We start from the raw sequence: 20972 nt of genomic DNA on the forward strand, positions 1-20972 counted from the left end.
GTCACCATAAGGTGGGTGTAACAGCACTTTTCACCACCAATGGTGTTCAAAGATGAGCACATGAGAGAAGGGCAACAGAAGACCCATATGTGCAAATGTAGCTGTACTACTTCGGGTTTTGTTTCCAGTGGAAGTCAGGATGAAGTCAACGGCTTCATGAAAAAGAGGAGCAAGGAAGAGGAGCTGAAAGGAGAGAAAGCCAGCATTGCATGAGAAAAGAGAGGTGGCACCATGTGAGAAGGAACTACTAGTATGAGAAGAACCAAGGGGAAAGAGAGAGTCTTAAAAGGGGCATTCAGAGAGCATCTCAGGAAGCTAAAACAGAGAAGTGGAGCTCACAGGCAGGTAAATAGAGATCACTCTCAGCTAATAACTCTCAGCCATAGAAAGGTGGATAAAATAATTTTTAAATAATCTGATTTATTTTATTGATATTTATTTTCAGTTAACATTTCAGTTACAGGGTTTTTATAAATAAATAAATAAGTTGGTTTAAAATTTCAGAGGGGTAGCTATGTTAGTCCAATGCAGCAAAATAAAACAGAGGTCCAGTGGCACTGATAAGGTGAGCTCTGACTCACCAAAGTTTACACTGGTTTAAATTTAACCAAGTGCCATTGGACTTCTGGTTTAAATCAATCTTTGACATTAATGCAGACTTGCACCTATGTCACCCTGTGGCGATTACAGGAGGAGGAGGAATAGGATGAAGCTATGACGCAACCAGACCCTAGGCACAAAGCTTTATTATGTTTAGGATTATGTTGTAATGAAACACCTCACGATCCACTGGAGTTAACCGGAACCTTTTAAAACTAGCCTCCCCCACAGTAGCCTCACTTTGTCTTTGAATCACCAACCATCCACATTCACAGAATCCTAGAACTGAAAATGGCCATAGAGACCATCTAGTCCAACCCCCTGCTCAATGCAGGATCAGCCTAGAGCACTGGTTCCCAACCGGGGGTCCACGAGAACTAAATTAAGGTCCGCAAAACAAAGTTATAAACCCATAATAAATTAATATTTTCAATTAAAAGTTCTCTATTATAAAAAAATATTCAAATATTATTCTAAGTTTAATGTTTAACTACCAGTTATGATTAAAGTTTATTTTCAAATTCTCGGAATTTTTATTTTGAACCTTGGGGTCCCTGCACCGAACAAAAAAGTCCTAGTGGTCCCTGGTCAAAAAAAGGTTGGGAACCACTGGCCTAGAGCATCCCTGACCACTGTTCATCCAGCTGCTGCTTGAAGACTGCCAGAGAGGGAGAGATCGCCACCTCCCTAGGCTGCCGAATCTACTGCTGAATTGCTCTCACTGGAAAATAATTCTTCCCTAATGTCCAGATGGTACCTTTCCACCTGCATTGAACCCATTATTGCGAGTCCTCTCCTCTGCTGCCCACAGGAGCAGCTCCCTGCCCTCCTCTAAGCAACAGCCCTTCAAATACTCAAAAGGGAGCCATCGTGCACCCCCTCCGCCTCCTCTCCTCCAGACTGAGCATTCCCGGCTGCCTCAGCCCCTTTCCTCGTGGGGCTCCTTGGTCTCCAGGCCCCCCGATCACCCTCGGCGCGCTCCTCTGTACCGGCTCCATTCTGTCCGCATCCTTTTTGAGAACAGGTGAACCTGAGTGTCGGACGAAGTGCTTGTTTCTCGCAAACTGCGTGCCCCCAGAAGTCTCTTGTGCAGATGTGGCTACAGCAACACTGGATGTATGTACAGGGTAAATTTAGTCCCCCTTGTTCTTTATATTCGACTGGAGAGATAAAACACAGGCAAAAAAAAAAACACGTTTTATTTAACAGAAAAAAGCAAGGTATTCAACAGCGTCAGTTGAGGGAAGTTTCAGCTTCAATGCATAACACGACTCTCAACTGCGACCCAGCAGGGACTGAACACTTCGTAACTAGGCCAAGCTACAATTAAGAAACACTGAGGTGAGATTCCTGCTTCTTTTCCTCAGAACATTTACCTCAGGTCCAGAGGTTTACTGAACTTGGTTTCCAAGTGCAGGTTTCCTCAAAGGTGCAGGTTCCCCCTTTCACCTCACAGTCTCTGGTTATCAGAAACCACCTAAGTAGATTTGGTGCTCCTGGCTTTTACCAGGACGTTTATTTATCGCCTAAAAATAAGCCCCCCCCACCCCAAACCTGCCCACCCTACCTAAAAAAAAAACAAATAAAAATCCTATCTAATCTGACACTCTTAACCAGAGCCTCCAAGCCCCTATCCGAGGAGAGGTTTTTTGCTCCTCCATTTTAAACTGAGTCTTAAGAACATAAGACCGGCCCTGCTGGGTCAGACCGAGGCCCATCGAGCCCAGCAGTCTGTTCTCACAGTGGCCAACCAGGTGCTCGGCCAACCATGGGCTCCCATTAGCTGACAATTTATTGGACTTAACTGTTTTACTTATTTAATTCATTTATCCCTGCCTTTCTCCCCAATGGGGACCCAAAGCAGCTTCCATTATGCTCTTCCCCTCCATTTTCCCCTCACAACAACCCTAGGAGGTAGGTTAGGCTGAGAGAGTAAAACTGGTCCCTGGTCACCCAGCAAGCTCCCATGGCAGGCGCGGGGATTTGAACCTTGGTCTCCTAGGTACTAGTGCAACACTTATCCACTACACCACATGTAGTCTTACTTGGATTTGCCTGCAGCTATAATCACAAGGACTGTTTCAGAGCCCTGGAGGAGAGGTGGGACTCGGGGGGTGATTACCACACACTTTGTTACCCTTTTTTCCACAGAATGCATAAGGAAGTGACTCAACGACATTGTCTTTTTAGGACTTAGGACATTGTCAGCGGCACATTAGTAAACAATGTACCTGAAAGGCAACTGCTTACCACTGACAGCAGGGGTGGGGAACCTTTTTCCTGCCAAGGGCCATTTGCATATTGATAACATCATTCGGGGGCCATACCAGGCGTAGCTCTCCCGGCGGGGCGGGGGGAGAGGCTAGGGTTGCCAAATCTCCAGCCAGCACCTGGAGGTTTAGGCACACAAAAATTAGCAAGCTGTGAATTAATTAGCCAACGCATAAGCAGTGTGAATACAGCTAGCGTTGAGCCCCTGAGGAAGGCTGGGATAAGCCGAAACAGAAAGTGATCCGGACTTCTGTAGAACTGACTTATTACCTTACCTCTTGGAGAAAAAAAGATGCTCTCAAGCCCAGGATTGTAGATATTCCTTGCAGTGGCTTTAATTGTATATAGTATTTACTTGGTTGGACATTGTCCATGTTTGGTGTACCATATGTATAGTGCATGTTTATGTGTTGTTAATACAAACTTGTACTGTTTTGCAGTTTGAAGCTGTTTTTTTTTTTTTTGTTAGCACCTGGAGGTTGGCAACCTTAGAAGAGTTTATGCAGAAAGGGGAGGGAGGGAGGGAGGGAAAGAGAGAGGGGAAGCCTTCCCGGCTCCCACACACACACACACACACATGCACCCGGCCACACACACAGGGGCCCACCGAGCCGGCAGCACTGCCAGCAGGCAGGCTGGCAAGGCCCCGGCGGCACGAGTCTCGGCCGCCCCAGCAGCGTTAATCCGCGGTGTAGGGGTGCGGCCGGGGGATCGCCCAGCCACACAGACACAGGCAAGCTGGGAGCAGGAGGAAGGTTCGGGGCCGGCATGCGCTCCTGCCTCCCAGCAAAGCCCGAAGTGCCGAGAGGAGGCCCTGGCTAGCGACAGCTAGCTCCGTGGAGCTCCCGGCCTCGGCAGGCGGGCCGGGGGCCTTATAAAATGAGATCGCGGGCCAGAGGTTCCCCACCCCTGACTTAAAGTTTCATTCTTGAAACAAAAAAGCATCTGGGGCAGAAAACAACCTGTCAAATTTTGACTTTTCTTGTCCCACCCAATGCTACAAATTGGGATTAAAAAATGTCCCTTTAATTTTTGCAAAGGAAAACTAATCCAACGAAGCACTGGCAGGGCAAACACTGAGCTTCTCTGCAGAACATTTATTGCACCACAGATATACATTGGCTTGGGATGGGGAAATAATCAAATGCCAATCATAAAATACGATTAATAACCACAGATGTTTGAAACAAGCTCTGGGGTTTTAAACTACACTCTGGGTATTGTGAAACCCACTCACTTCATTCATCAGAAAAACAGATTTTTTTTTGTGACATTAGAATTTGGGTTGGGGTAGTAAATACACCCCCACATACAATCTGCTTAATCTTTTCACATTTTTTTTCAAATTAACCTCCCCTGACCTATAGAGAAATATTGAGACTGACTTTACGTCAGGTAGTATAAAAGTTCTCTTTCATCTGTGTAGAAAATTCACAAACATAATTCGATGTGTAAACCAGGCCTAAAATGTGTATGTATAAAGTGCCAAGTCACAGCAAACTTAAAGAGACCCCATCAAGGGGCCTTCAAGGCAAGTGAGAAGCAGAGGTGGTTTGCTATTGCCTGCCTCTGCAGAGCCTTCCTTGGTGGTCTCCTTAGTGGTCTCCCTTTCAAGTAGTGACTCTGCTTAGCTTCCGAGATCTGACAAGATCAGGCCATACCATGCTGCCTTCTCTTCTAGTTCTAAAATGCTCACATGCAAATTTAACCTGAATGCTGCAGATCCTTTCATTAGAAAAAATGATGCAGTCATCATTTTCATAAGTAAAATACATGTACACAATAGCATCATGGGAGCTCCTCTGACATGTAAAGTCCTGCAATGACATTAGTGGGGCCAGCTGGGTGGATCTTTCCCACGGTAACAGCAAAATGGGATTCATGCACAGAGCAATGAGGCTCCCGCAGTACAGCTGCAAAAGGGTATTTGATGCAAGGAAGGCTGTGAAAAGAGACAAACCTAATATATAAATTCCAGCCAGTTTGCACTAGAGATCGATTAAAGCACAAATTGATTCACGTTTTATGTGTGAAACTGACCTTACTCAAACCTACTGCAGATCCCTGGGGTACTGAGCAAATAGCTTCATCCTGCACAGAATAGAGAGCATCAGAGTGGGTTCGAAGCAGAGGGATTTTGCTCAATAAATGCAGGGAAATAAAAATGGCAGAAAAGAGAGCCCTGTCTCACAAACACATCAGCGATGCCAATTCTCCTGCTCTCCTTGGTGATGACATTGGTGTAACCCCCAGAGGAAATTAATCCTCAGCATGAGTAACTATACTTATTTCATTCATTCTTCATTTATACTTTAGTTTCTCCCCGGTGGAGACCGAAAGTAACACAACATTCTCCTCTCCTCCATTTTATCCTCACAACCACCCTGGGAGGTAGGTTAGGCTGAGAATGTGTGACTGGCCCAAGATCACTCAGCCAGCTTCCACGGCAGGAGCAGAGATCAAAAAGTAGTATCCCACTCTAACCCAGGGGTGTCAAACTCATTTGTTAGGAGGGCTGGATATGACTTAAATGTCACTGGGTTGGGCCGGGCAATGTGTACCAAATTAAATAAATAAATAAATACCATAATGTAATGCCAGGTGCCCAGGGAGGGGGCGGGGAGGTGCCTGCCTTGGCTTGCAAACCTGCTATGGACTTGCCAGTCAAAATCGGGACCGGGGGTGGGATGGCTGACACAATCTAATTATATGCTTTAGAAATGGGTTTTTAATACAGGATTCTGCACCTAATGCAACCCCCTGCAGCAAAGCAAAACACTGACAACTTCAAAAGAATCAGAAATCCAGCAATTACTATGACTGTTTATCCAGAGCAATCGCACAGGTCCGCCAGGAATTACACCATCACTTCCCCACCCCTAATAACTGTCCATTGTGGAGGGCCCAAAGGACTGTGGACCGCTGCATGAATAAAACATGGAAAACATGGAATAAAACACACCATGCTGGGAGATTTACAGTCTAATCTTAGCCAGTTCTCCTCAGAAATAAATAATAGTGAGTTCATAGGGTCTGACTCCCAGGTAAGTGTGTGTAGGATTGCCAGCTAAACAGATTTCCAGCCAGCGTGGTATAGTGGTTAAGAGTGGCGGTTTGGAGCAGGGACTCTGATCTAGAGAACCGGGTTTGATTCCCCACTCCTCCATGTGAGGGGGGGGAGGCTAATGTGGTGAACTGGGTTGGTTTCCCCACCCCTACAGACGAAGCCAGCTGGGTGGCCTTGGGCAAGTTACAGCTCTGTTAGAGCTCTCACAGCCCCACCTGCCTCACAGGGGGTCTGTTGTGGGAGGGGATGGGAAGGGGATTGTAAGCCGATTTGAGTCTCCCTTTAGTGGTAGAGAAAGTCGGCATGTAAAAACAAAGGCTATTTATGCACGGAAGGTTTTGCCTTGGATTTGCCGCTCCCCAGAAGCACATTTCCCCCATCTGAATTCTCCAAACTCTGCACGGGGGCTTACTTTTGAGTTCTGAGAATTCGGATGGAGAAAATGTGCCTCTGGAGAGCGGCAAATCCAAGGCAAAACCTCCCGTGCATAAATGGCCACAAGTCTTTTTCTTCTTCTTCTCCCTGGAGCTATGCCCAGCCAGCCCCCCGCCAAGGGATACCCCGGGAGGAAAGAGAGCCACGAGCCACGAGAACGTGCCCGAGAAGGGTGGTCTCCCCCGCGGCCAAAACAGGCAGGGAACGCCAGGGCCACATTGGGCTGCATCGTGGAGGGCCCAAAGGAAGGGGGGTGACAAGGCCAGCGCGTGAGGCGGAGGAAAGGGTTTTTTGGCCGGGGACAGTGGAAGGGAGACGGAGAAGGGGCGACAGGGCCGGCAGGCGAGGCGGAGGAAAGCGTGGGAGGCGGAGAAAAGGGTTTTTTGGCCGGTAACAGTGGAAGGGAGACAGGGAAGGGGCGACAGGGCCGGCAGGCGAGGCGGCAGTGTTTTTGGCTGGGGGAAGGAGCGGGGAAGGGGGCGACTGAAGCGGGAGGGAGGCTTCTGGCTGGGCACAGGCAGCCAGGAAGCCCAGTAAAGATCGGGGGAGGGGGCAAAGGGGGACTGGCTTCCTAGGGTCCGTGGGCCGGACAAAAGCCCTCCGGGGGCCGGATCCGGCCCGCAGGCCGTATATTTGACACCCCTGCTCCAACCACTACACCATACTGGCTGGTGCATATTCTAGTTATTTAGAATATTTTACCACCATCGCCACTCCCTCCTCAATGACCCTTTGAGGTATGTTAAGCTGAGAGTCTGTGACTTGCCCAAGGACACCCAATGAGCATCAAGGCAGAGTGGGAATTTGAACCCAGCTCTTTCAAATTCTAGCCCAGCACTCTAACCACTACACCACACAGCCTTGTATTCCCCCCCACTCCACTTGTGCTTCCCTTTCCTCTCCCCCTTCTGTGCTCTTCTCCAGTTTAAATGTAGATTGTAAAATCCATGGGGCAGAGACCCCTCTCCTTGTTCTGCTTTGTAAAGTGCACTAGAAAGAGAGGACCAATCATGAAAATACCTTCCGCTCCCACAAATTATTTATATCAGTGGCACAATGATACCCAGCATGGCCTCAGCCCTGCAAGCTCTTTCGAGAACGGATCCAAACACATCAGACTGTGAATGAGCCCAGATGATTATTTGTTTAATTTGTTTATACCTCACCTTTCTCCTCACTGGGATCCTAAAGCAGCTTAATTCTTTCTCCTCTCTCCACAACCCTGTGAGGTAGGTTATGCTAAGAGTGTGTGACTGGCCCAAGGTCACCCAGAAATAGAGCTGCCAACCTCCATCTCTAGAATTACAATTTATCTCCAGAGATAATGGCTGCATTGAAGGGTAGACACCAAGGCATTATATCCCACTGAAGTCCCTCTCCTCCCCAAACTCCCCCCTCCCCAGGCTTCACCCCCAAGTCTCCAGAACTTTCACAACCCTGAGTTAGCAACCTTACCCAGAAAGCATCTATGTCAGTCACTGCTTTGTAAAGTGCTTTATAAACAAACATTCTTCCTGCTAATACTTGCCGTACTACTGGGTTTACTCATATCTGTCTGTCTGAAAAGTATCCTGTTTGGCTGTTGCAGCATAGCCAGCCAATAATCCTACACCATACAGAGGATACTTTGCAGCATATGGCCCAGTAACTTTAGGATGCCACTGGACTACTGGTTGCTTCCACCCAGATTTATAGTTATGCATTCTGAGCGTTAAAGAGATCTGTCTGTCTGTCTATCCACCTATCTGTGTCTGTCTGTCTGTGAGCTGTAATGAGGGTGAAGTGGCTGAGGCTCCTGCACTGGATGCACAAAGCTGAAGGGCACAGGAAAAAACCCGTAAAATATGCATCTACTATCCCAAGCTGCCGTGTCATTAGGAAAGGGCACATTTCTATAAATTCAAATTAAACCAACCAAGCAGGGACAGCTGGCAAAAGAGGCAGGGCCCCACAAAGCTCAGCTCCTTTCCTCCTTTACAGTAAAAGTAAAGTAAAACAAAACCCTTACTAAGCTTAGCCATGCAAAAAGAGAATTTGAGGAGTCGATTGCTAAAAGCATCAAGACAAACTATAAGCAGGAAACCAGCCAGAGAAACAGTTGTGCCTTTGGATGCCCAAGGAATAAACATGACATCCAAATTGCAAGATGTCACAGTCCCGCCACACCTGTAGTACTGTGTGCAGTTCTGGAGGCCTCACTTCAAAAGGATGTAGACAGAATGGAGCAGGTGCAGAGGAGAACGACGAGGATCAGGGGCCTGGAGACCAAGCCCCACGAGGAAAGGCTGACGGAGTTGGGAATGTTCAGTGTAGAGAAGAGGAGGTTGAGGGGGGACATGATTGCTCTCTTTTAAGTATTTGAAGGGCTGTCACTTAGAGAAGGGCAAGAAACTGTTCCTGTTGGCAGCAGAGTATAAGAGTTGCAGTAATGGGTTTAAATTGCGAGAGGAAAGGCACTGGCTGGACATTACGAAAAATTTTTTTTACAGTGAGAGTAGTTCAGCAGTGGAATTGGCTGCCTCGGGAGGTGGTGAGCTCCCCCCTCTAGTAGTCTTTAAGCAGCAGCTGGGCAAACACTTGTCAGGGATGCTCTAGGCTGATCCTGCATTGAGCAGGGGGTTGGACTAGATGGCCCATATGACTCCTTCCAAACTCCATGATCGCTAAAGGAAGATGAGATGGCAGAGACTCTTAATTAATTCTTTGCATCTGTGTTCACTGAGGGGCATGTATCCATGCCACATCCACTCTTTTCAGGAAGGGAGTCTGAAGAACTGAATCAAATTGCGGTGATATGAGATGAAGTTCTAGACCTAGTGGGGAAATTAAAAACCAATACGTCTCCAGGTCCCGATGGCATACTCCCGAGAGTTCTTAGGGAACAAAAATGTGAGATTGTTGCTCCAATAACCCATATATGTCACCTATCGCTAAATTCAGCCGCTGTACCAGAAGCCTGGAGACTAGCAAATGCTACACCGATTTTTAAAAAGGGGTCCAGAGGAGAACTGGGGAAAAACAGGCCAGTCAGCCACTCCATTTTCTCCTTAAGACAAGCAAGTATACCATCACACAAGCCAACTGAAGCAAGGGAAGAGGCTCTTATGTCAGGCACTAGCCTGAGAATGGTATGCTGTGGTTAAGCCAGATGCCAGCCAAGGCCAACGTATTATTCCTCTTCCTAGGTGTTTTGACTTTCTTCTGTGGGAACTTCCAGACCGCTCCAGGGAGCTTAGCTTGACACTTAGATCCCCTGAATCTAAATCCACCTGTCATAGCTAATATGAACAGACTTGCATATTCTGTCAGCGACACCCCGACTGCGAACTACCCTTCATAGTCCAAGTAGATGCTTCAGAAGTAGCAATGGGGAGTGCACTGCTACAGCGGGGGGAGGACGACCGATTGCACCCTTGCGCTTACTTCTCCAGGAAGTTCGCCCAGTCTGAACTCAATTGGCCGATATGGGAAAAGGAGGCAGCAGCAGTTAAACATGCCTTGACTATATGGAGACAATATTTAGAAGGATCTAAAGTCCCTTTTGAGGTCTGGAGTGATCATAAAAACTTGGAAGCTTTAACGGGGATTCGCAAGCTTTCTGCGAAACAGGTGCGCTGGGCAGACTTCTTTTCTAAATTCTGCTTTGTGCTGAAACATGTTCCTGGCAAGCAAAATCTATTGGCGGATGCCCTATCCAGACTCCTCCAGTACCCAAGTAAGCTAGATCAGCCCACTGAGTCCCTTTTCACCCCAACCCAACGGGGGCTGCTACCTACTCTGGCAGTGCAAACCCGTTCTCAAACCCAAGCCCTAAAGCAACCACCTTCTGCAGGGGAGGAAGTGCAGCGCCCGGCCGAGCCGCCCGCTCCGCTCCCTCCGTCTGCTCCCGAGAAGTCTGCCAACGCTGCTCCCAAGGCGCGGGGATTGGAAGGACTGTCAAAATCCTTCAAGGAAACCCTCCTACAAAGCTAGCAAGCAGAACTCTCCTCTCAAACCCTCCCACCAAAGTTAATCAAGCACGGGGGGTTTTGGTACAAAGAGTCTAAGCTATATGTGCCAAAAGGATTGCGTGGGGAGGTGTTGGGTCTAGTTCATGGAGCTAAAACCGCAGGGCATTTTGGATTTATCAAAACTTTGCATTTGTTGCGTAGAGTTTTGGTGGGCGGGCATGCGTTCAGACGTGGACTTATTCATCCGCAGTTGTCCAATTTGTGCCTCTGCTAAGCGTTCCCAAGGAAAACCGGCTGGACTGTTGCAGCCCTTGGAAACCCCCACAGAACCATGGGAAGTTATTGCAATGGATTTCATGACTGATCTTCCCCTCAGTAAGGGGAAGACTGTACTTTGGGTAGTCACAGATCTGTTTTCAAAACAAGTTCATCTTATACCTTGCGCAGGTATACCCTCCGCCCCACGGTTGGCCGGCCTCTTTGTGTCACGTTTACAAATATCATTCGTTTCCGCGCAAGATGGTGAGCGACCGCAGGGGTACCTATGTGGCTAGGTTTTGGAAAGCATTTCTAAAATTGGTGGGGGTAGAGCAAGGACTATCAAGTGCTTTCCAACCCCAAACGGATGGTCAAATCGAACGAGTAAATGCTGTTTTGGAATGTTATTTACGCTGTTATGTCAATTACCATCAGGATGATTGGGTAGACCTGCTGCCTTTTGCTGAGTACGCTTACAATAATGCTGTACACCAGTCCACAGGGTTCAGCCCTTTTCAAGTTGTGTATGGGAAAGAGTTCGGTCCCATTGGCCACATTGATGTTTTGGGGAAGGAGGGTGGCACCGAAGTAGCCGAAAGGACTCATACATTTCAAACGACCTGGCCATGGTTGATTAAAAATCTAGAACGGGCCAAACATAAATACAAGGCTCAGGCAGACAAACACCGGTCCCCGGGGTGGGATTACAAGGTGGGAGATCTGGTATATCTCTCCACCAAAAACCTACGGTCCACCCACCCGTGCGGAAAACTCAGTGCCAAATATGTGGGACCCTTTCCCATTTCCAGGATTATCAATAACATGACAGTGGAACTCTCCTTGCCCAAATCCCTACGGAGAATTCACCCGGTATTCCACATCAGTCTCCTCAAACGACACGTTTCCTCCCCTCAATGGCATCCCGAGCCACCTCCTGAAGTGCCTGAGATGGTGGTGTGTGTGGGGGGGGGGAAGAGCATTTTGAAGTGTCAAAAATCTTAGACTCCCGCATTCACCGTGGTGCCCTTCAATACTTAGTTCGTTGGAAACATTTCTGTCCTGCTCAAGATGAATGGGTTCATGCCAGCGATGTTTCCGCCCCCCAACTGGTTCAAAAGTTCCACTCCGCTTATCCACTGAAACCTCTCTGGGGGGGGGGTGAAGGGGGCCTTCAGGGGGGGCAGAATGTCAGGCACTAGCCTGAGAATGGTATGCTGTGGTTGAGCCAGATGCCAGCCAAGGCCAACGTATTATTCCTCTTCCTAGGTGTTTTGACTTTCTTCTGTGGGAACCTCCAGACCGCTCCAGGGAGGGGGGTTGCCAAGGTACCCTGAGCTATCTGACATTTGATTATCTATATATACCATGCAATGTACAATTGAACCTCACTAGTATCCTCTTGTTTCCTGGCTTCTGTTACCTGTTGAACTTTCCTAATAAAGCAGGACTCCCTGCCTGCTGAGTCTGTTTATGGGATTATCACGGGACTAGAGCTCACAATTTACATGTTATCTGTTAAGACCCTGAGTGATGTGCTTGAGTATTCTCAGTGTTCAAGGGACAAGGGTGGGGCCAAAATCAGTTAAGTTGCTCTGGCAGCGCCCACCATTTGTTGTCCTCTGCCCTGCCAGCCCCACAGGCCACCAGCCACCAAGCGCTGAGAATTTCATCGTTTGCATGGTATCCTGTACGTTTGTGGTACCCGCTCCTCCAATTTCTGTCCTTTTTGAGAATAGTGGATGGTTGCTTTATGTCATGGGGAAAGCTTTAAATAGAAACGGTTAGGATAGTCCTCCGTGCTAGGCAGCAACTGTTTTTATGTTCCAGGTTGTCTGGTAATAAGTCCTTTAAAAATAAAAACGAATTAATTTTGTTTAATGTTAAAACTGCCCTTGTAAAAACGGCCGTACCTCCCATGGTTTAACTTTGTATTTTAAGCAGTTAAGTTCAATAACCACTTGTGCCTGCGTAGGCAGATCTCATGATTAAAATGAACATTATGTTGTTATTCTTGTTGTTCTTTACCTATTTTTTTTTAACCAAAATCTCCACCATAAAAGCATGGGAGGGCTGCAATTTTATTCTCTCGCCCGTCTCCGTCCTCGTCCAGGCGGCCTCCTTGGCGGGGGATGGCGCGGGCAGGCGCCGAGCCCCGCACGCCCACCTCCCGCCTGCCGCGGTTCCCGTCGAGGGCTGCCGCGGTGTCACGCCCGCGCCCGGGTGGGCGTCCAGGGGCTCGCCTGTTGGGGAGGGGGGGCAGCCCTCGAGCAGCGGGCGCTTGCCAAAGGCGGCCAGCGGGCTAGAGAGCAGCGAGGCGGGTCAGGCGGTGGGCTTGCAAGAAAGGACGAGCGGCCCCTGGGGCGAACGGGCCCCGCTCGCCCCCCCCCCCGTTCGCCTGGCCCGGCAGCGGGGAGGGAGGAGGCGAGCAACGCTGGACGGGGGGGGGGGCGGAGGGGGAGGCGGCGCGTGCAAAAAGAAGCCGCCCCCCCGCATCCTCGCGGAGCGCATCAGCCGCCTCCCCCCCCCCTCCCTCCGTCCTGGGCGCAGCCAGTCGGGGCGCGGGCGGCGCGCACGTGAGCCGCGGCCTGAGCCCACCTCCTCTTGCGCAAAGCGGCCCGGGGGCGGCGCTTCCTCCCCCCCCCGGGTCATGTCAGACCCGCTGCAGAAGCGCCGGGCAGCCTGCGAGCCAGAAGGCGCCGCGCGACGGGCCGGGGGCTGCCCCAAGCGCCGCCGGCGGGGAGGAGGGGGCTGAGAGGTCAGGCCGCACACCCCGCCCCGTCGCCAGCCGGCCGGCCAGTCAGCCAGCGGCAGCCGCAGCGCCGGGAGGGGAGGGAGGGGAGGGGAGGGGAGGGGGCGCCTTTTCTTTCCCAGCTCCGCTGCCCAGAGCCGCCCCTCCTGCCCGGGGGACCCCCGCCCGGGAGCGGCGCGGCGCGGCACAAAGGAGACCCCGGCAGGGGAGCCCTCGGCCAGGCGGCGGCTGGGGGAGGGGGCGGGCTGCAGCCCCCGGGGGCGGAGCCAGGAGCCGAGCGGGGCCCGGAAGCGGGGGTCTTTCCTCCCCTCTCGCCCCCCGCCCCCAACGCTTGGCGAAGACCGTGGCCGTGCAGAGGCGGCGTCGGCGGCGTCGGGGGAGCGATGCCGCCCGCAGCAGCCCCGGCGGCGGGGCCGAAAGGCAGCCTCTGAGCGCAGCCTCGGCGGCGCGCCCCTGCGGGGGGGGCGTGGGCAGCAGCGGGTCGCCGGGCCTCCCTCCCTCCCTCCCTCCCCCCTGCGCAATCGACCGATAGCCCCCTCCCCCCGCCGCGCGCGGCGCTCGGAGCCCAGCGGGCCGTCGGGGCCATGGCCACGCTGCTCCGCAAGATCGGCCTGATCCGCCTGCACAACCGGGACACGGAGGACCCCAAGCACCACCACCTCCACCACCACCACCACCACCCCCCCCGCGGCAGCTTCCAGCAGGGCTCGTCGCTCCGCGGCAAAAGCAGCCAGAAGAACCAGAAGGCGCTGCAGCAGCAGCCCCCGCCGCCCCCGCCCCCGCCGCCGGGCAGCCCCAGCAAGGAGGGCGGCGGCGGCAGCAGCAGCAGCCCCGCCGCGCGCAACAAGCCCCCCAAGAAGACCCTCCCCCCGCCGCCCGCGCCGCCCGCGCCGGCCGAGGGGTGCCGGGCGGGGGTCGCGGCGGGTCCGTCGGCGGGGCGGGGGTCGTCCTGCACGCAGGTGCGCAGCCGGCGTCTGATGAAGGAGCTGCAGGACATCGCGCGGCTGAGCGACCGCTTCATCTCGGTGGAGCTGGTGGCCGAGAGCCTCTTCGACTGGAACGTGAAGCTGCACCAGGTGGACCAGGACTCGGTGCTGTGGCAGGACATGAAGGAGACGGGCACCGACTGCATCCTCCTCAACCTCACCTTCCCGGACAACTTCCCCTTCGCGCCGCCCTTCATGCGCGTCCTCAGCCCCCGCCTGGAGAACGGCTACGTCCTGGACGGCGGCGCCATCTGCATGGAGCTCCTCACCCCCCGCGGCTGGTCCAGCGCCTACACCGTCGAGGCCGTCATGCGCCAGTTCGCCGCCAGCCTGGTCAAGGGCCAGGTAAGGAGGAGGGGGCTGCCGCTCGCTCCGCCAGAGGGTGGCCCTGGTTGCACCAGCACCTCGAGCTGAGGCTTGGTGTGGACCTCTCTGCCCGCAGGGAAGGGATGCCGCTCACCTCCCCTGCCGTGCACGGCTGGCAGCCAGCAAAACCCCTGGGGCAGACGGGTGCCCTGCCCTTTGTGGCGCCCCAGGCCCTTGCTTGGGTGGCTTGACCTGGGAGCCGTGCCGTGGATGGCTGGCAGCCAGCAAAACCCCTGGGGCAGACGGGTGCCCTGCCCTTTGTGGCGCCCCAGGCCCTTGCTTGGGTGGCTTGACCCAGGAGCCGTCCCTGGCTCGCCGTGTCCTTGCCAGGAAGCCCTTCCCTCTAGAACAGTGGTTCCCAACCTTTCTTTGACCGGGGACCGCTAGGACTTTTTTGTTCGGTGCGGGGACCCCAAGGTTCAAAATAAAAATCCCGAGAATTTGAAAAATAAACTTTAATCGTAACTGTCAGTTAAACATTAAACTTAGAATAATATTTGAATATATATTTTTATAATAGAGAACTTTTAATTGAAAATATTAATTTATTATGGCTTTATAAATTTGTTTCGCGGACCTTAATTTAGTTCTCGCGGACCCCTGGGGGTCCATGGACCCCTGGTTGGGAACCAGTGCTATAGAATATCTTTGAGCCCTTACATTTGTGCTGAAGGAAAAGCACTTAGAATGTGCTTAGAAAGGTCCTTGCTGGTTTGGGTGGCTTCATGGTGTTCAGAAAAGGGCTTCTGGTGCTCAGCCTGGCTGCGTTTTTGTTGCCTCGCATTATTATCCCAGCAGCTGAACTGCGCTGTGGGAGAGGCGCACCGCTCACCACGCTGCATAGGAGGATGCTGTGATTATTCCCAGTCAGGTCCTGGCATCCTCTGCTGTGACATTGCAAGGGATTCCCAGGCCGCAGGCCGCTTCACTCTCACTTCCAAAAAGTCAGTTCTGCATCAGTCTAAAGAGGTTTTCAGGCACACACTGATGACCTTGCGTTAATTAATGAGAAAATTTTACATTGAGCATTTTTTCTCCCTTGGAAAGCTAGCACTGGAAACTTTTCAAGATCCTATTATTTTTCTTTGAATTATAAAACGTAAAAAGTATGATGTGTTAATTTTATGGGTGGTGTAAATATTTCAGAAGTTTTTCCGACAACCAAAAGGCACTGAACTGAAATACTTGGTTATAGCTCTCTTAATGTGGCTTGAACAGAGGCGGATCTACTTTGAAACTAATGCAGTTTAAGCCTCAGGGCCCCAAATCCTGGAGGGGCCCCCTGAAGCAATTTTTTTTAAAATGAGTGAATTTCTCATCAAAATTGATCGAGTTTTTTAGTGATAGAATCATAAGCCAATGGATTAAAGTACTTATTATTGAATATGCTGTAAATACCCACTTCATATGGCCTCAAAATGTCCCTGTAATTGGTAAAATTTCAAAATTTTCTCGGTGGCTTGCAGCGCTTGAACTAGGGTTGCCAGGTGCCTGCTGGTGGTGGGCAAACCCCCAGTAATGTGCCCCTCTGCCCATCTACCAGCTGAGGGCTGGCGGGCAAACGTGCATGTGCATGCCGCCTCACGAGGAGCCTTAGACCACTCAAACTCTTAGTAAAGGGTCACTGCAGCCCTTTACCACACAAAAGAGTTTGAGTGGTCTAAGGCTCCTTGCAAGGTGACTCTTCTGGTTGTAAACCGGAAGTGCTGCGTCAACGCATGCAATCAACACAGAAACCTCCCGCCAAAGGTGAGTGTGCACCTGGCAACCCTAGCTTGAACCCCCAGCTGCAAGGGCTCACTGAGCTCGCCAGAATCTATTCATAGCCTACATTGGGGCAGCTGGATCCTCAAATCCTTCCTTGGTGCTCAGTTTAATAGTTCTCTAGCTCAGCCCTTAGGCTAGAGCCAATTGGAACCATAAAAAGACATCTGAATTCTCAGTTCAGGCTGCACTCGTCTCACTTGTACGTTTTAACACCAAAAAGCAGATTTTCACCTCTTTATCCTAACAAGCCCCCCTCTGATGACCTTCTACCTCCCTATTATTATTTATTAATTAGTTAAATTTATAACCAGCCCTCGTTCCCGGTCAAAGCCGGGCTCAGGGTGGGTGTCATGTTCCTAGGCCTCAAGTGTGGCCTACAGGCCCTAGGGAGTCCTATATTAAAGTGGTTATTTCCCCTCCCCACCCCCCCCACCCCGCCTCTGGTGGAAGAGGATTTGGAGGGAAGGCTAGGGCCAATCGCTGCCTGGGCAGAAGGAATAAAAGCCCTTGCCTGAAAAGGGAGGGGGTTCACTTCTAGGGAGCAGGTCTGGGGAGAGGCTGCTGCAGATGGAGGGTTGCCTCATCCAGGAAGGGGTGAGTTTGCCTGAGGCCTAGTGCCAGTAAAGATAGACACATTCGGGTTTTTATTCGTTTGTCTGTTTTTAACTGGTTTTGTCATCCTTTTGTGGCTTGAGTTATCACTTTTATTAGACCTCTTTAATAAACTGTTTGTTACTTTGCCTGGGTCCTCACCCCTCATTTGGTCACCTAGAAAGCATACCCTGTTGGGAGAAGCAGCAGCCAGGGGCAGGGAAGGTGCTCTAGGCCCTCCTGAGTTAGGCCCACACCAGAGTGGTGGCAGCTACTGAAGATCCCCATTCCTCTCCCTTACCTGATAGCAGGTAACAACAACAACAATAAAATAAATATCTAAAATTCATAAGTAATCAATAAAATTCATAAAACCATTCAGTACAATTAATACAGTCAACCAGATGGTACTCATATAATTACAGGGCTGTTGGAGGCCCGGCCAAGCAGCCCAATCATATCAGAAGCCCCGAGGGGGAGGAAAGGGGAGGGAGGCCAGCAACGATGACAACCTGTGGTTGCCCTCCATTGTAGGCCTTGTGGAGTAGTTCTGTTTTCCAGGTCCTGCAGAACCTCTGAAGGTCCCGCAGGGCCCTGATGTTACTTGGAAGAGAATTCCATCAGGCTGGGGCCAGGGCCAAAAAAGCCCCAGCCCTTGTTGAGGACCACCGCACACTTTTAGGCCCTTTGGACCTTGTTGGATGTTGCCCTATTGTTGCTAGTTGCGAAGGGGCCCCCATAACAGTTCAAGCTTCAGGGCCCCAAAAATGTAGGTCCGCCACTGGGCTTGAACATTATCATCCAATAAACTCAGAGCTTTATTTGGATGTTATTTTTGTTAGATTTCTTCCTAACATTTTAAGACATGACAACTTAAAAGCATATGTTTCCCCGATGTCATTTAAATTTTAAGAAAAAAATTATGGAAAGTGATATCTTACTAAATTTAGCGCTTCCTGGAATTGGGTAAGCTCTGCTGTTGTCATCCACCAATTTACACCAGTGGAGTTTTAAATGTTCACATTCCCAATTTGTTGTCATTGTATCCATTCATCATGTCACTCATTCATTTTTAGAAATGAAAAAACTTCCCCATCATACTATTGTATTGACAAATTTTCAGAAGGAAATGCCCCCCCCCCCTTGCTTCAGTCTCCCAGAACACTAGAATTTGGAGCAATCCAATGAAATTGGCTTGCAGGGATGATTCTTCATAGAATGATAAACTTGGGCAGCTCCCATGCCACAAGATGGGAAAGTGACCGCTAACTCAAAAAGCTGAAAAGAAGAAGAAATGAAAACAAAATCTTAGCAGAGAGTCCACTGAAGACTGGAGTTACCGGTGCATGAGCAATGATTACACAGAATGGGACCGCCATATTTCTCAGGCAGTTCTCACCTTATCCTGGACAGTGAATTGAGTCATGGTTATCTCTTTATGTAGGCCTCTGGCAGGCTGTTGTTGGACTTAGATCCAAGAAAGTATTTCTTACCTATTGCGGTGGTCCCATTTGGAAAGGTTTTTGATGTGGGGCTTTGTGGTGATATCTGGAGATTAGGTGCTGCAGAAGGAAGATTTGTGGTTTGAAAGGAGAGATTCTACAGTGGCTAAGAGCGGTGGTTTGGAGTAGTGGAGTCTGATCTGGAGAACCGGGTTTGATTCCTCACTCCACACGAAGCCAGCTGGGTGACCTTGGGCTAGTCACAGTTCTCTCAGCCCCACCTACTTCACAGGGTGTCTGTTGTGGGGAGGGGAAGGGAAGGTGATTGTAAGCCGGTTTGATTTTGCCTTAAGTGGTAGAGAAAGTCAGCATATAAAAACCAACTCTTCTTCTTCTTCGTGTACGATAAAGGGAGGCAGGACAACATGTTTATGGTAACTTCAAAGCCCTTTCAGCCCCTTTGGTTTAGTGCCCTGTTGAAATCTGCAGTGTCTGTGTCAGACTAAGAGCTTTGATTGCCGCCTGTTCTAAAGAAATCTGCCTCCCTAAATCTGACTTATTGCTTTTTGGCTGTGGGTCATCATGATTAATCAGGATACTAAGGAGAACCCTCTCCCAACCCCACACTTGTGTACTCAGCATCCTACACTCTTACTCCAAAGAATTTACAACCAAAGATTGCAACCAAGTCAGACGTGTATTTGCATGGAGACAGTTCCATGGACTCAGTTGATTCAATACATTCCTATGTTTTTTTATCCCCCAAGGTCATTTCCTGATGTGGTTGTAGGACAGTGATGGCGAACCTTTTAGAGACCGAGTGCCCAAACTGCAACCAAAAACCCACTTATTTATTGCCGAGTGCCAATGCGGCAATTTAACCTGAATACCACCCCCAGAGGGGGCCCAGAGGGGGAGAGGCTAGGGTTGCCAAGTTCCTCTTCGCCATGAGTGGGAGGTTTTTGGGGTGGCGCCTGAGGAGGGCAGGGTTTGGGGAAGGACTTCAGTGCCATAGAGTCCAATTGCCAAAGTGGCAATTTTTTCCAGGGGAACTGATCTCTATTGGTTGGAGATCACCTGTAATAGCAGATCTCCAGCTAGTACCTGGAGATTGGCAACTAGTTCCTTAGTGTTTCTCTCTACATATCAAGACAAATGGAAAGGTGTTTGGAGGATAGCTTGTGGGCACTTCAAAGGTGGAATAGGACTGCACGCCCCTCCACCCGCACAGACCCAGAGGGTGCCGGAGAAGCCGCTGGAGGGAAAGAAGGAAGGAAGGAAAGAAGGGAAGGGAGGGGGAAAGGGAAGGAAGGGAGGGAGAGAAAGAAAGAAAAAGAGAGAGAAAGGGAGAAAGAAATGGAGCAAGGGAGAGAAAGAAAAGGACAGAGGGAGACAGAAAAAGAAAGAGGCCATTTATACATGGGAGGTTTTGCCTTGGATTTGCCACTCGGTGGGGCGCGGCGGCAGGCTTGTGAGAGGCGAGCAGGGTGGGGCAGAGGGCGCCTCCTTCGCACCCACCGACCAGCCATGCCCCTCTGCCCGCACAGGCCCAGAAGGCGCCGGAGAAGCCACCAGCCATGCCAAGTGTGGGCGCTCGGCTTCTGTTCCCCGCTTTCCCACCCGCCTGGCTGGCCGCGCACGCTCCAGCGGCAGCAATGGCGGCAGCTTCTGTGGGAGAGTCTGGGGGCCACTGCCAATGATGTCGGAGGTTCCCCACCCCTGGGCTACAGCCTCCCCCATCCGGGGTGGGGCAGAGCCGGAAAGGCCAGCGGCTTGGAGGAACCGTGAGTGCCGGCAGAAAGGGCTACGCGTGCCGGAAGTGGCACCCGTGCCATAGGTTCGCCAACACGGTTGTAGGACATTTGGGGAGGGAGAAATCTAGGAAGCTAATCTCCCCCCCACCCCACCCCCGCTGTAATAGGTGCAACTGCACTAGCCGCAAAATGTGTCTGAAGAACAGCATCAGGGGTTTGAATGTGCTTTATGTCCCCTCTTCCCCATGAGATATACACTCTGATCACAGATCAAAGCCACATCTTAGGAAAAACTAGACCAGGCAGAGGGAGACCCATAGTAACTTCAGAGATTATTAAAGATAAATTGCTGCAGGGACCAACAGGACCCCCTCCCCAGTTCTGTTTGGGGTCACAGCGTGGGAGGGGGAGAAGGGATTTTAATCCTTTCCTCTCCTGAACGTCTTGCTGATAAGAACCACATTTCGCCACCATGCAGGCTGGAAGAGACAAAACCCAGGGGTTGGTTATGCTCTGAGAAATGACCTATATTAGGGGGAAGAGTTAAACCTTGTGGGGCTTCCCATAGTTGTAATTTTACTTTTTTAAAAACCTGCTGCTGACTTTTCAGTGTCGTGTCTAGTTTGGCCCTTAAATTAAACGCTACATCCTTGATCGCATCCCACATTTGCTGGTAGTGATTCAGCGTGGGCAACCCTGTGTTACAATGTCCTTCATAGTTTTCAGATCTTTTTTT

The 20972-nt window shown here is 50.7% G+C and overlaps 2 protein-coding genes across 2 annotated transcripts in view; one reads left to right on the forward strand and one right to left on the reverse strand.

Annotated features, from left to right (window-relative positions):
- MED10 (mediator complex subunit 10) overlaps nucleotides 1-20972 on the reverse strand; it is a 216322-nt gene that overhangs the window by 44299 nt on the left and 151051 nt on the right. The window lies entirely within an intron of this gene.
- The window catches only part of UBE2QL1 (ubiquitin conjugating enzyme E2 Q family like 1), a 35591-nt gene continuing 28889 nt past the window's right edge, over nucleotides 14271-20972 (forward strand). Inside the window, exon 1 of the mRNA XM_056862221.1 lies at nucleotides 14271-14661. Within this exon, the coding sequence (XP_056718199.1) occupies nucleotides 14308-14661 (354 nt within the window). The 5' untranslated portion in view covers nucleotides 14271-14307. The remainder of the gene's footprint in view (nucleotides 14662-20972) is intronic.

Source organism: Euleptes europaea, chromosome 17, assembly GCF_029931775.1.
Source record: "Euleptes europaea isolate rEulEur1 chromosome 17, rEulEur1.hap1, whole genome shotgun sequence".
Lineage (NCBI taxonomy): Eukaryota > Metazoa > Chordata > Lepidosauria > Squamata > Sphaerodactylidae > Euleptes > Euleptes europaea.